The sequence below is a fragment of the Haliotis cracherodii genome, unplaced genomic scaffold, assembly GCF_022045235.1.
Source record: "Haliotis cracherodii isolate W230 unplaced genomic scaffold, xgHalCrac1.p SCAF_13, whole genome shotgun sequence".
Taxonomy (NCBI): Eukaryota; Metazoa; Mollusca; class Gastropoda; order Lepetellida; family Haliotidae; genus Haliotis; species Haliotis cracherodii.
This window is the reverse complement of record NW_027266268.1, coordinates 1267666-1282407: the sequence shown is the minus strand read 5'-3', so window position 1 is coordinate 1282407 and position 14742 is coordinate 1267666. Positions and strand designations below refer to the sequence as shown.

At 37.5% G+C, this 14742-nt stretch overlaps 1 protein-coding gene across 5 annotated transcripts in view; it reads left to right on the top strand.

The window, feature by feature from the left end:
- The window catches only part of LOC139459484 (nonsense-mediated mRNA decay factor SMG7-like), a 179722-nt gene that overhangs the window by 125226 nt on the left and 39754 nt on the right, over window positions 1–14742 (top strand). For 4 of the 5 annotated variants that reach the window (XM_071240926.1, XM_071240924.1, XM_071240929.1 and 1 more), the window contains exon 17: window positions 9412–9476. In XM_071240926.1, coding sequence (XP_071097027.1) covers window positions 9412–9476 — 65 coding nt within the window. The remainder of the gene's footprint in view (window positions 1–9411; window positions 9477–14742) is intronic. The other variant, XM_071240925.1, reaches the window with a different exon arrangement.

Below are 14742 nucleotides of genomic sequence, written 5' to 3'. Positions count from 1 at the left end.
TTCTGTAATATGTGATTAGCTGCGACTTGATCAGTTTGTGTAAGTTAATACTTAAAGTATAATCCTTTATGTTTTGATCATAAGTGGATCAGCATATTGGATCATATTCCAATTTTGATCAATTTAAACATAATTTTCAAGTTAATTAGTGCATATACACTTTGAATTTAATTAATGAGAGTATGTTATATATATCAAAAGTAGAATGGAATATATGTTATAGACATGTTTGTTGTGATCACATACTTGTGTACTAAGACTGTACATATTCGAAATCAAAATTTTAAATAAAATACACCTTTTCAGTCAGAAGTACATATTGTGCATGTGAAAAACAATCCATACCCACATTGCAAACTCCACATAATATACATACATATACCGTATTCGACGTAATAAGCGCCCAGGGCGCTCTCAAAAGGGGGCTCTTATTAGAATATTATTTTGGTGGAAAACAACAGAGTTGAAAGATAAATTTTGTGGTCTATGCTGACAGCCTGAACTGTTTATATACGACAGATATATTTTCCAGAATTTAATTGCCCATAATTAAGGGTGCATATAACACACGAGTGCGTATTATACACAAATAGATAAGTCTTGGGTACATTGGTCAATCGGAAGGGGTGCTAATGGGGATTGTTCACTTGCCAATATATTATCAAATATCGCCGTGGGCGCTTATTAGAGCGGGGCGCTTATTACGTCGAATACGGTATATACACATACATACACATACATATACATACATATACATACATACATATACATACACACACACATACACACACACACATACATACACATACAAGTATATATATAGTTGTCTTTTGTTTTGTTATTTTATTTTAAAGTTTCCAGATATAAGAATCTATCTTATGCATGTGCCAACAGATTCTAAGTGCACCAACAATGAACACATGAAAGTAATTTACATAATCATAGGATTGCAATCTATGAATGGGCCAATAGTTTCAAAACACATTCATATTTGCCAATACCACATGATTAAATCATCAACTGATAGGATCTGGGAGTGCATACAATGCATGGGTCCACAGATATTCATTAAGAAGACAATCACCACATGAATTATCTTTCAAGATCTTTGGGTTGAGGTACAAGTACATGTACTAACCGTTTATAACACCGTTGATAACCAGTACATGTTCACTTACAGAATCCTGGAATGTGAAGACTATTTTAAGCACAAAGTCACTCATCACACGATGTTGCTGTACACACCCCTAGGAATTAATATATGCAGTTTGTATGTACCTTGTCAATCACCATTAGGTTCTTAGGTGTTGGGGTTTGGCTCAGCTGTATAAGCACTTTAAGTCTGTTTTTCCATACACTTCCTGCCAGTGAAATTTTGTTGTCACAGATACAGGAATATGTCTTATACATGTGCCAACAGATTCTAAGGGCACAGGCAATGAACACATAAAAGTAATTTACAAAATTATAGGCTCGCAATCTGTGCATGAGTCATCAGATTCATACACATTCATATTTGTCACAACCGCTTTATTGAGTTATCGACAGATAGGATTTAGGATGAATGCTCTGCCTGTGTCCACAGATATTCAGTAGATAGTCAATCACCACATGATTTATCTATACAGCCCTTGATTGAGGTACTAATTCATGTATTAAAATTGTATAATACCATTTGTAACCAGTACATATTTAAGCACAAAAACAGTCACCACCTGCTATTGTCTTACTCACTCCTAGGAATGAATAGGTGCAGTTTATATGCACACTGTCAATCACCACTTGGGTTTTTAGGTGTTGGGGTTTGGCTCAGCTGTAAAAGCATCTTAAGTCTGGTTTTTTTCATACACTTCCTGTAAGTGGGATTTTGTTGTCACTTTCATGAGTTTCCCATCTTTATGTTTGACTAGGATAACCCCTCCAGTCACCCAGGTTGATTCTATCTTGTGGTCGGTGACTAAACCTCTGGCTTGTTTTGCTAGGAACGCCCTTGTTTTTGTAAGGTCCTCGTTGATGTAGGCTTTAGGAGAATTTGGTGACATGTTCTTCAGCTTAGATCTGTTAGCGAGTAGTGCACGCTTGGTAGCATTGCTGATGAACATCACAATTATGGATCTCGGGTTTGACTGGGGTGTTGTCGGGAATCTCGGCACTCGGTGGCTGATGTCGATATCCGCCAGGGATATATCCACACCAATTGATTTAGCGATGTTAATCACAATCTTATCCGTTGACTCTTCTGCTTAGTAACAAATGCCCCATGGATCCAGGAATGAAGTTTTTCCTCCAGTCTGTCATGTGGGATAGGCAGGTGTACAAAGTTGAAGAATCAGCTGTTTTGAAATAATTGAACTTGGTTCATTTCTGAGATTGAGAATTCACATGATATTAATTCCACTTGTCTCAAATACCTTCTGTGACAAAACACAGAGAAGTCTTCCCTTGATTGTCTTACGGATTGTGGTACATGCGCTTGACCCAGCAATATGCTCTTTGTACAGATTTTCATAAGCCTTGCAATCCAGTACAAAAGAGTGATGCACATGTCTTTGGTTTTAGAGTGGAGTCAAAAGTTGATAATTGTAGTAGGCACCCTCTAATAGGTGCCAGTGACAGCAGAATAATATAGTTGAGTTAAGAATACATTACAATGTCATATTACAATGCTAGCTAAAATACTATATACATTAACAATGCTTAAAATACATAGTAACCTAAGCTTCCTGATAAATAAAGTAATAATTGAATGAACTTACCCTGTATTATACAGTGAAGAGAACATGCTGAGAAATATGTGATGACTGACCAGCAGAAGTTGTGACCAGGGTATACACATGATTGCAGAGAACATGCAAAAAGCTAGAAAACAATAAGCACCTAATCACAGGCCAAGCCTTTGACCGACCCAGTGACAATAGCCATGTACAAGAATAGACACAAGTTTTGTGTTTTCTTCTCTCAGAATTCAGTAGACTGTTAACTTTGAAGTATATTACCAGATGTCAGCGCCCACCAGGCCCTCTAGTCAATTCTGACTATGGTGTAAAGAGGCTTTGTATTTGTAAGGGAGGGCACGGGTGGCCCAATCGTCTAAGGAGCGGCAACTCGCTGTTCAGGGTTGCGTCCATTGGACATGCCAGAAACATATGATCGTGGGTTCGAATCCTGGTTAGCCCTGATTATGTTTCTAGGTTTGTCAGCACCATACCCATGCAGCAAAAGTGATAAATGTCTGACACCTGCATCACTTCGGTCTTTCCTCCCACATCGAGCCTGGCATGCTGTGATATAACTTGAATACTGTTCAAAGCAGCATTTAACCCAACCCACTCACTCACTTGTATTTGTAAGAATTATGAAACAATGTTATCATTGTTAATAATTCAAAGAATACTACCTCTGTCATATCAGGAGAAATCCCACCCACCTCTCCAGTTGGATGTTAGAAATAAGTAAGGTTTAGGTAGCAAAATACTATTACTTGCCCCACTTATTATGGATAGTTGACAGTCAAGAGGGCTTCTCTTTAAAATCTGAAGATTGTATTGTGTGATGACAGCTGAAATACAGGACTTTTACTGATTTGTTCGGTTACTGTATCATGTTCTGACTAAAGGGGTAACTCAGCCAGGTAGAGCAAGAGACGACTAGTACAATATACACAGATTTATTTACATGAACATCATATATATAAGTAGCTAACAAATATATACAACAATGGTGAGCATACATAGACTTCCCAGGGACCGAGCATGTTCCTAGGAAGGCGAGAGCAAGTCTGAAGACACTGGATGGATGGATGGGATTGGAGATTTTATGTGCGCTTTCTGACTGTAGCGTATTTCGCACACGGGCCTGGTCGGGCCATTTAGTGAAGTTGAAAGGGAAAACGAAAGGTTTGCAACCAGATAGGGGGGTTTAGTGGTTGCTTATATAAGATTTTGAAGTTTTTAAATTTGGAATGAATGCCTTGGGGTGTGGTAGGGACTAAGGGAGATTGTTAGGGTGTGTTTGTTGGTTTGTGTGGTATGTTTGGGTAGTTGGATTATTTTAGATGCGATTGATTAGGTCTGTTTTAGTTAAGTATACGCCTAGGGCTTTAAATTTTTCTATGTTATTTAGTGGGTTTAGGATTGCTTCTAGGGTAAGAGCCTTATTTAGTTTTAGGTTTGTTTGGAATGATGCTCGGTGGGTGTGGTAGTGGGTGCAGTGTAAGAGTGCGTGTTCTATGGTTTCTAGGTATGTGCAGTGCGGGCACTTCCGGGTTGTGTGTATTTTAATTTTTAGGAGTTGGCTGTTAAGTTTGTTGTGGCCCATTTGTAGTTTGGTGATTACTGTATTTTCTTGAGTATAGTGCGCACCCATGTATAATGCGCACCCCCCTCTAGCGCGTTCAATATTTTGGAAAAAAAGAAATTTGAATATTATGCGCAGAAAAAATTTACACCGTACCCTTTCAGCGAAGTTCGGCAAACGAACGGGTGCTGAGAAACTTCGTCAGTACAAATTCGAAATTTGAGATAAAAAATCACCAGACATGTTTATTTACCGTTTAAAAAGTATTTATTGTTCTGCTAGGCATTGTTTTATATCTAGGGATTAAGATTACCTTGTGTATTTTCTCGTAAACTAAGCCGGAAACAGCAATCAGCTGTACACACGTTTTCTTGGAATCGACCGGTGATTCGGTCAAGACACACCCAATGATATAACTTCATAGGATTTTTAATGCAAAGATCGGCAACAATTGTATCTGAAACTATTTTATTTATCAGGAATAATATATTCCATTATTTTCTTATTTATATGCAGCCTTTACTAAACATATTTAAAATAATAATAACCCTAAGCGAAGCAGCTGATTGCTTTTCCCGGGTATTATTTTTACATGGAACATGTCTGACCAGTCACCGTCAAGGCTCACGCGCACGTGAGCACGTGAGCGGTCAAAGTATGTCATTTATGATATATGTATCCATTCTCTGTCAACTAAAGTTCATTTCAAGGCGTCAATAGCGGTATTCTGACCGTGGTTGCTGTAAATAACGGTGAGTTGTGCGATCTTCCGATCGCTTCACACACGATTTCGCCGAAATTAATAAAAACAATATTATAAGGAATTTTGAATAAAATTAATGAAGTAAGTTACAAACATAAGTCCAGAAATACAAAGAACACTTTTTATAGACAGACAGTGTAATTACATAATTATTTTGCGTACTTCAGTATGGATTTGTTGACATGGTATTTCCGGTGTTTCGTGCTCACGGTAATGTCTTTCCATGGGAGGAAAAAACATCCAAACTCATAATTCGTGTATAATGCGCACCCCCTTCTACACAGCTGTGTTTTTTGGAAAAAAAAGTGCGCATTATACTCAAGAAAATACGGTATTCTATCGATTTTTTTTGAAGGGTGGAGGATTTTTGGTTTGGAAAGGGTTTTTTGAGGATTTTTATGATTTGGGTGTTTGTTTTTAGATAGAGGTTATGCCATTTATGAGTGATTTTACGTTTGTTGATGCTTTTGATATCTGATTTAGATATTGGTAGCTGAAGGCTTATTTCGGGTATTTTGAGGGATTGTTTGGCGGCTTTGTCGGCGTTATTGTTACCGTATATTCCTACGTGGGCTGGGATCCAGATGAATACTGTTTGCTTGAATTGCCTGCCTCTGTTAGGTTATTTGCGCTCTTGAGTATTTGGTTTATGAGTTTAGGGCGTTTTTTGGTGTTTTTATTTTGGAGGGCCTGAAGTTCACTTAGCGAGTCTGTGAGTATGAGAATTTGTTTATGGTTTTTAGTTTGCTGATTATGGAGGGCTGAGGCCATGCCCATTAGCTCTGCTGTGAAGATAGATTGATTGTTTGGGAGTCGGAAGGATTGTGTATTCCTGTTTGGTTGTGCTATGTGGACTCCGAAACCTGTGCGGTTTGTGGTCGAATCTGAAGATCCGTCTGTGTAAATGTGACACCAATTTGGCCAGTTTTGATGTATGTAAGCTAGTGCGGTGGATTTAGCTATATTTGGATCGGTTTGTTTATTTATTGAGTTTGCTAGAGATGTGTCTATTTTAGGAATTTTAAGTTTTGGGATGAATATGTTTGATTGTTTGCAGTTTTGTTTTTGGTTTCCTATTTGGTGTTCGTTTAGGTAGTTGGTTATTCGTTGTGATATTGGAGTAAGTAGAGGGTGTTTCCTGGTTAGAGCCTGGTTTTGAGGACGTATGTTTTGGTTTACAAGGTTTTGGATGAGGGGGTTTGATTTGGACGCGGCCCAGAAATTTAGGGTTAAGTGTTGCCTACGTAGATTTAGTGGCATTTCTCCTGTAAGGGCCTGAAGTGAAGTGAGAGAGGTGCCATGTTGGGTACGTGTGACTAGTTTTAGAGCCTGGTATTGTATTGAGTCTAGCTTTTTGGTTAAGGTATCGTTTAGAGTATCGTAGATGGCACAGCCGGAGTCTAGTTTGGATCTAATTAGAGAAGTATAGAGTGCGAGGAGGGTTTCTTTAGAGGCACCCCAGTTGGAGCCGGTGAGAATTCTTAGTGTGTTTAGGTCCTTGCTGCATTTGGTGGTTAGGTTTTGGACGTGGGCATCCCATGAGAGATGTTCGTCGAAAATTAGGCCTAGGAATTTAGTTTGTTTTTGGAATTTGATTGGTTTGCTGTTTAGTTTGAGGTTAGGGGTGGCCTGTCTCATACTTTTATGTTTGAATACTATTCCTATAGTTTTTTCAGGGTTGAGGGAGAAGCCCCATTTATCTGCCCATTGCTGGATTTTGTTTAGGGATTTTTTGAGTAGATCTTGGGATGTTAGCATACTTTTGGAGCGGATCCAGAGGGCTCCGTCATCCGCAAAGTTGGAAGTATTTATTTTAGGGGATAGGCCCTCAAAGAGATCATTTATCATTATGTTAAATAGTGTGGGGCTAAGAATACTGCCTTGGGCGGTGCCATTTTCTAGGGGACACTGGTCCGACAAGGCCTGGTCTATACCCACTGTAATTTTGTGTTTTTTTAGAAAATTTTGGATGTAGTTTACGATTTGACCTTTTAGTCCTATTTTGTTTTAGTTTTTGGATTAGCCCGTTGTGCCATACCATATCAAATGCTTTTGAGAAGTCCAGAAATATGCCTGTTGTGTATTGTTTGTTAAGTTGTCCTGTTTTGATATCCTGTTCAAGACGGGCGAGATTATCTAAGGTTGAGCGGCCAGGAGTGAAACCGCTTTGGTCCGTGAAGAAGACACTTACTTACTTACTTACTTACTTTGGAGATTTAACGTGCGCTTTCCGACTGATGCGTATTTCGCACACGGGCCAGGCCAGGCCATTTAATGTGTTTCCGAAAGGGGCGAAGGTGGTCTGTGCAACCCAAGAGGGGGCTTTAGGGGTTGCGTATATAGAATTTGGGAATTTTGAGATTTGGAATAGATGCCAATGGGGTTGGGGAGGAGAACTAAGGGAGCTGGGTATGGTGGATGATTGTTTGTTTATGTGATTTTGATTTGGTAGGTTATTATGGTTTTAGATGCGTTTTATTAGTTCCGTTTTGATTAAGAATACGCCTAAGGCCTTGAAGTTTTCTAGTTTATTTTGTGGGTTTAGTATTGCTTCTAGAGTGAGAGCCTTGTTTAGATTGAGGGTGGTTTGTAATGCGGTTCGATGTGTTAGGTAGTGTGTGCAGTGGATGAGTGCGTGTTCTGGGGTTTCTGGTTGTTTGCAGTGTGGGCAGTTACCTGTAGTGTTTTTTAAATTTTTTTAGGTGGTTATTTAAACCCCTAAACTTAAAATACCCAAAATAGACACAACACTAGCTAGCCAAATAAATAAACAAACCGACCCAAACATAGCTAAAACTACCACACTAGCATACATACACAAAAATTGGCCAAATTGGTGTCACATTTACGCTGACGGATCCTCAGATCCGACCTCCAAACACACGGGTTTCGGAGTCCATACCACACAACCAACTAAAACCACACAATCCTTCCGACTCCCAAATAACCAATCAGTATTCACGGCAGAACTAATGGGCATGGCCTCAGTCCTCCACAATCAAGAATCCAAAAACCACCAAAAAATCCTAATACTTACTGACTCCCTAAGTGGACTACAAGCCCTCCAAAACAAAAATACCAAAAACCGACCTAAATTAATAAATCAAATACTAAAAGCTCCAACGACCTAACTAAGGCAGGCAAACAAATAACCTTCTAGTGGATACCCACCCACGTAGGAATATACGGTAATGAAAACGCCGATAAAGCAGCTAAACTATCCCTCAAAATCCCAGAAATAAGCTTAAACTTACCCATCTCAAAATCAGAAATTAAAAGTGTAAACAAACAAAAAATCACCAAAAAATGGCATAACCTATATCTAAACTCAAATAGCCAAATCAAAAGAGTGCTCAGCAAACCACTAACCAAACCAAAAATTCTCCATCCATCAAAAAAAATCGACAGAGTAATCACTAAACTCCAAACAGAAGACACTTCTTCTGGACCGATATTTATACTAACTTATATGTGGTATACCATGGGTTTGGGTAAGTTGACTAATCACAAGGTTAGGTTCTGTTGACCAACCATATTAAGGATTAACATTTAAGTCAATGTTATAAGGTTTGGAACTATTTGGATGTGTATCCTTTGACGCTAACTAGCTGGCAGGTGACATCTATTGTTTTAGATGATTAGCACTAGGTAATTAGGGTGCTGTCTAGACTTATTGAATACAGAGGTAATTAAGTGGTAGAGACAATGTTATTTTAGGGTTATGTTTACTTAGTTGGATTATGGGGATTAAGGTTTGTTTACATTGAATCATTGATACTTAGACACCCAAATTAAGTCATAGCTTACATGGCATTTAGATTAACAATATTTCAATAGGGATAATTACTGAATGTTTTGGTTTATGTGACAAGTATTTATGGTTTAATATTTAGCTGATTTAGAACATTGCAATGATATTATATTTTGATATTTTGTGCATTAAAGTATATTTTATGAATAACTACCATTAAAGGTTTTCTAACAGTTGTTTTTAGTAAATAGCATCATTACAAAACTTATGTACATATTTAATGCCCATGATAACTGTTTAAAATGTAATGAAATTTAGTATATATGTGTAGTTAGTAATGGGGTGCAACACATGTTACATCTTTTGTGATATTAAAAATTGTGAACCTGATTTGACATTTGGACCATGCTCTTGAATTCTCTCAAAATTTTAACTTGCCATCAAACCTGAAATCTGTTCATGGAAATGATATGGTAATAGTTCTGTAAAGCATGTGTAACGTTAAGTTACTCAATGCTCATGCAGATTAATATTTTGTTTACAGCCGTAGCATTTAGTGAATGGGAAAGCCTTGCTTATGTTCACTGTTGTTATGTTGCAGCAGCTGAGACGCACACACCTACTGGAATTGAGAGGAAGTTTGGACGACAAAATGTAGCCATACAGGTACCTAGAGTATATATGACATTCAGCTTTGTGCATTTTGAGAACATGTCAACGGTGTTTCTGTTGAGTTCTCAGGGAGGAACAACATACGCAGGAGTAGGGAGACAAGCGCGCCACTTGACCAGCCATTTATTCAAGACTGTTGCATGTTACATAACAGCACGTGACTATGCTTACCTGCAACTAATCACATTACGCAAAGGGATATCTGCTGGCCGATTACAATGTCACACACTAGTTTACAACTACTGTATATCAATTACAGATATTACAGTCTCAAATGCAGTAACTTCTTAATTTCAACCTCTAGTTTTGGATCTCAACTGGCTGTATATGTATTTCCAGCCCCTGTTCTGCGAAATATCACCATCCTCTCAGCTGCAGGAGTTTGTAAAATCCTGCATATTTTCACGCTTCCCCACTTAGTTCTGCAACAGGTTTATGCATTCTGATGGGAGCAAATGTATTATTTTCTAATACATTTGTACTTTTCACGTTTCTTTTCTTTCTTTTTTTGTAAATCCTAGGAATAACTGTCCTCCCTGACTGTAATGCCACCCTGGTCATACTGCAACATTTTTCTCTGAACGGATCTGAAGTTCCAATTACCTGGTTATCATGCCATTTTCTTTATAAATTATTAACACAAAATTTGCAATGTAGAGGAGATGATTCCCTCTTCTAATTCAATAAACTCATTAACTCTTGTTGTTAACTCAGGTTGTCATATACATATTATTCTCAAAGGATCTAACTGGTTTGACTTTTTCGTCATGTGCAAAAATGACTTCCATTTGGAACGTGGCCACTTTTCAGAGACAAAATGGGCAGATAACCAAGCAGAAATTGGATCTTTTCTACTTCAATTACATTGTAATACCTGACCCATCTATGTCATTGTAAATGAATTGATATCATAAGATTGTTTTCACCAGCAATATTTGTAATTATAACTTATTAAAATTTGTTAGAGAGATTTGTGATACTGTTACTGTATTATGAATCAAATAACGTATCAATGTTCAAATTTAGCGACAGTAGGTGGTGGAGTAGCCGAGTGGTCAAAGTGTTTGCTCGTTGCTCCAAAGATACCCTACAAGGATTTCTGGTGTCCTCCGCTGTGATAATGCTTGAATTTTGCTGAAAGTGGCCTAATACCATTACTCACTCACTCTAGCGACAGTAGGTTGTATATTCCCGTGGGAGTTGATAATGCTAAATGGAATACATAGGGACCGCTGGTCCAGAAACAAATATAAACAGCATTTGGGCAGAGATGTTTGGATAAGTGTGGAATGTAAATGTATAACATAATTAATATTATTTATGCTATTATATCATTTGAGAATAAAATATGCATAATCTCTGTAACAGCTCCATCTTCCACAAGACTGCTGATCATGCTTAGTAGAAACTACTATTAGATAGATTTAGTTGTCAATAATTTTTATTACTCCTAACAATGCAACAATAATACATGAATCACCACCAGCTTATGTCAATGTATGAACTTGAAATTGTGCATGTAGTTTTAATCTAACTTATAATTCAAAGTGTACAATTTCAATGTCAAACTCACACAACAGCACATGAGACTGTAAACATAGGGAACATTCTGTACAATCCAAAATCACTTAAAGGGGCACTGATCTAACGCAATTCCCCGGGACTGGTTGTTGCCTTTGTTATTGTTTTTGCCCAGTGAGTACCCGGATGTATAGCAGAAATCTAGACTAGTTCGCGACCTCTGCTGCGCCATTCGTAAGCGCATTAGTCACTTTTATGGGTAGTAATAAGGGCGTATGGTCACATTGATCAACAAAATGAAATACAGTTTTCGAGATGATAAGGAAATGTAGGTATCTTTGTGGGTAGCATCGGTAATGGTGACAAAGTTTTGATAAGTCACTTGCTTGGTAATTTTGCGATTTTCGTTTACACTATTTTGACTTGCAACCCAAAGTAAATATTTCACCTGAGCATTCCTTTTTTTTATAGTGTGTACATTTTTTTGTAACATTTATATGTAACATTTTAAAATTTATTAAACGCCTAAATATTCAGTTAGTTTACAAAGGGACTGAAACACATTTCCATCTGTATAAATTATTATGATAACGAATTCCAAACATTTTGATGTTTAATGTCATCACCAAGAGACTGAAAATGAAACGTTGAAAAGTACATTTCTTTGTTGTTTGGCTTCTAATCCTACATAATAATCTGGTGTGATGTTTGTAGGCCCGTTTGATCGTCTTAATCAATCTGGACAGATTTTTTAGTCAAAATGACTGAAATATTTACACATTTTATAAATTGACTGAGAGAATCACATTTTACAAATTAACGGTAATATATACACGCTTACAAAGGAAAAGACCTGTGACAACAACGTCTATCGGCATTGAAGAATTTCCCAACCAAGACGTAGAGAAACAAGGACGAATCGGTTCAATGCTACAGCAAATGAAGAAAAACAAAATGCAAATACCATAATTACAACCTACCAAATTTATGTGTATAAATTTTAGGCAGCATCCTTTTTCGAGGAATGTATCCGTGAATATCCACACAAAGGAACAATATCCCACTCGTCTGCAGCTGTACAAAGAAACTTATTCGATGTCACGTGTCTCTGTAGCAATCAAATATTTTAAAAGATATATATCGTTTCGGGATATTATAACCCATGTTCATTTCTCAACTGATCATTTGGATTGTTTCAGGTGTTCAAATCTCAAGGGTTGGCTGAGAAAGCCCACGTGACAACTATTTTCATAACGTCCACGGTTCCTAAAAAATCCATTGAGTGATGGATAACGATGACCAATCAATCAACGTATTATCAGTTAACCCTTTGAACAAAGTAATTTGTTTTTACATCGGAACTTCACGCCATGATATAAGTGTATTCCCTTTGTTTTAGTAAACCTACACATGTAAACACTCACTTTGACATATCCACTGTGCAAGATAACAGTGATTAATCAATCAACGTATTTTCTGTTAATCCTTTGATGACTAGGAACAATCCGTTGATTTTCAAAAAAATGTAAATCAACTGATCATTCACCTTTTGCTGGTCTGCCACGTGCATATTACATAACACACATTTCACCTCACTTCAAACCTGGATTTAGATTGAATAATTACCCCAGACACAATAAATGCCAAATGGGAACCTTTGTCAGGTAATCTAAGTGGTGCTACCACTAATTGTACCTGTAATAAATTCATTAACTGGGCATCAAGTGAATGACGACAAATACACAAGTGTAGGGTTATACGAGAAAACGTGGATGACAACAAGGGAGTAGTAATCGTATTATCCACGCAATCCGAAATCTGAAAATGCTTTCACTGCATGGATACTTTTTTAGCATTAATTTATAACCATCTGGGGTATTTCCAAATGACGACATCCGATGAGCTCCGCCGTTCTTTTTGTCTGTTTGTTTAGGCTGAAGAAATTAATTAACATGCGCCTTTTGTCGAAATCTTTATAGATCACGGTTAACCAATCAGTGTTTATGCAAAAATGCCTAAAACAAATATTGCCTCCAGCCTCCAAGTTTATTTAGCTGTCCTTGCAGACGGTAGCCCAGTCTCTGGTCACGCTCGGTTGCGTTGCGTATCATCCGGGTACTCATGGGGAAAAAACAATAACAAAGGCAACAACCAGTCCGGGGAATTGCGTTAGATCAGTGCCCCTTTAATAGGGTAATAGGGCATACACTCTTAGACATTCTGGCATATGTCTATCAGTGACAGCTCTTTCTGGCCAACATGGAAGCATACCTAACATCACATACAGATAACAGGCCCATGTAATTACTATCCTAGATTCAATTGGTGGCCACATCTTATGATGTGCTTATGAATTGGTGGCCACATCTTATGATGTGCTTATGATTTCTTCTTCGAAGCTGAAAAAAACAATCTTCAGTGAAATGCAAATCGAATTTGTTTTCAAGGAAGTTTATTTAACATTTCCAGGTACTATAAACCAAAATTACATTAGAAGTTTAGAAACTACGTAAATGATAAATTGCAATCGATTAAAACTATTCCAGCATGTCCAGTATGACATTCATACAATGTATTACCAGTACAGGTACAAAACTCCGATAATAACATTCCTCAACTAATTTATAGACATTATCAAACATGTTCTGTAAATAAACCTGACTAAATGTTTCTCATGAAGTGGATGTTCACTTGACTTTTTCCATGGTTAGCCTACGTATGCCAGTCAAGGTACTCTGATAATCATCTGGTCTGAAGTGTTTGCCATAAGCATGTGTTGCATTAGTGATCTGTAACAAAGCAAAATGGTAAATTGAATATGATTTTGTTTATACTTTGCTCGACTGAAGACAGAGTATACATGCAATTACCAAGACTTAGTATGACAAGATTGTTTTAAAAATGTAGAAGTTAAATGTTATGTAGGGACAGTTACAATGGGGATGTTGAAGACTTTTCTAATCTTGACAATTTTGCTATTGATAGTTTTTATATAATAAAAATGACGAGGGGAAAATTTGGAATCTATTTGTGAACTAATCAAAGCCATTGTCTGAAAAACGAACAATACGTCAGATATGACTAAATAATTGGTGACAATGTGTAAATAAATAGAGGTTATCACGCGAGTGTGTTTGGGGATGGTAAATATCCTGCATTAGGAATAAACATTGTATTTAGCGAGCCTTTGCGAGCTAAATACATAGTGTTTATTCCGAATACAGGATATTTACCATCCCTAACACACAAGCGTGATAACCTCTTTATCATATAATGTCATTCTTCAATTCTGTTCTTGAAAATCGCTTCCCCTCACTCACAAACATTACCTAAACATTGCGAGTTTTCCTGGAATGCACGCATTAATATTTATTACGTCACAGGGTAGGTGATGTGTCAGTCAGACAGTGACAGTAGCCAAAATATGCAAAACAACCATTGTTTTTACTTGCCTTTCGCGACAATCCATCTGTCTGTCCGCTAGAGTAGCTGTCCTTTGTCAAAGGGAAGCTACTCTAACCCTAGTCTATGAGACATCACGGCCAGTGATTGTCGGCCTGTTCTGTCATAACGTTAAGAAGTGTAGTCAGATGTACACACAGCGCCAAAATGAAACAAGGTAACAATTCATACATATTTCGCCTAAACCCAACTATTTTTATTTGTGGAGAAGGTATCAAGCCGCAGAGGTCTACAAGCACAGATATGGCTTCTGATCCTGCTTGGCTAGGCCTAGTGT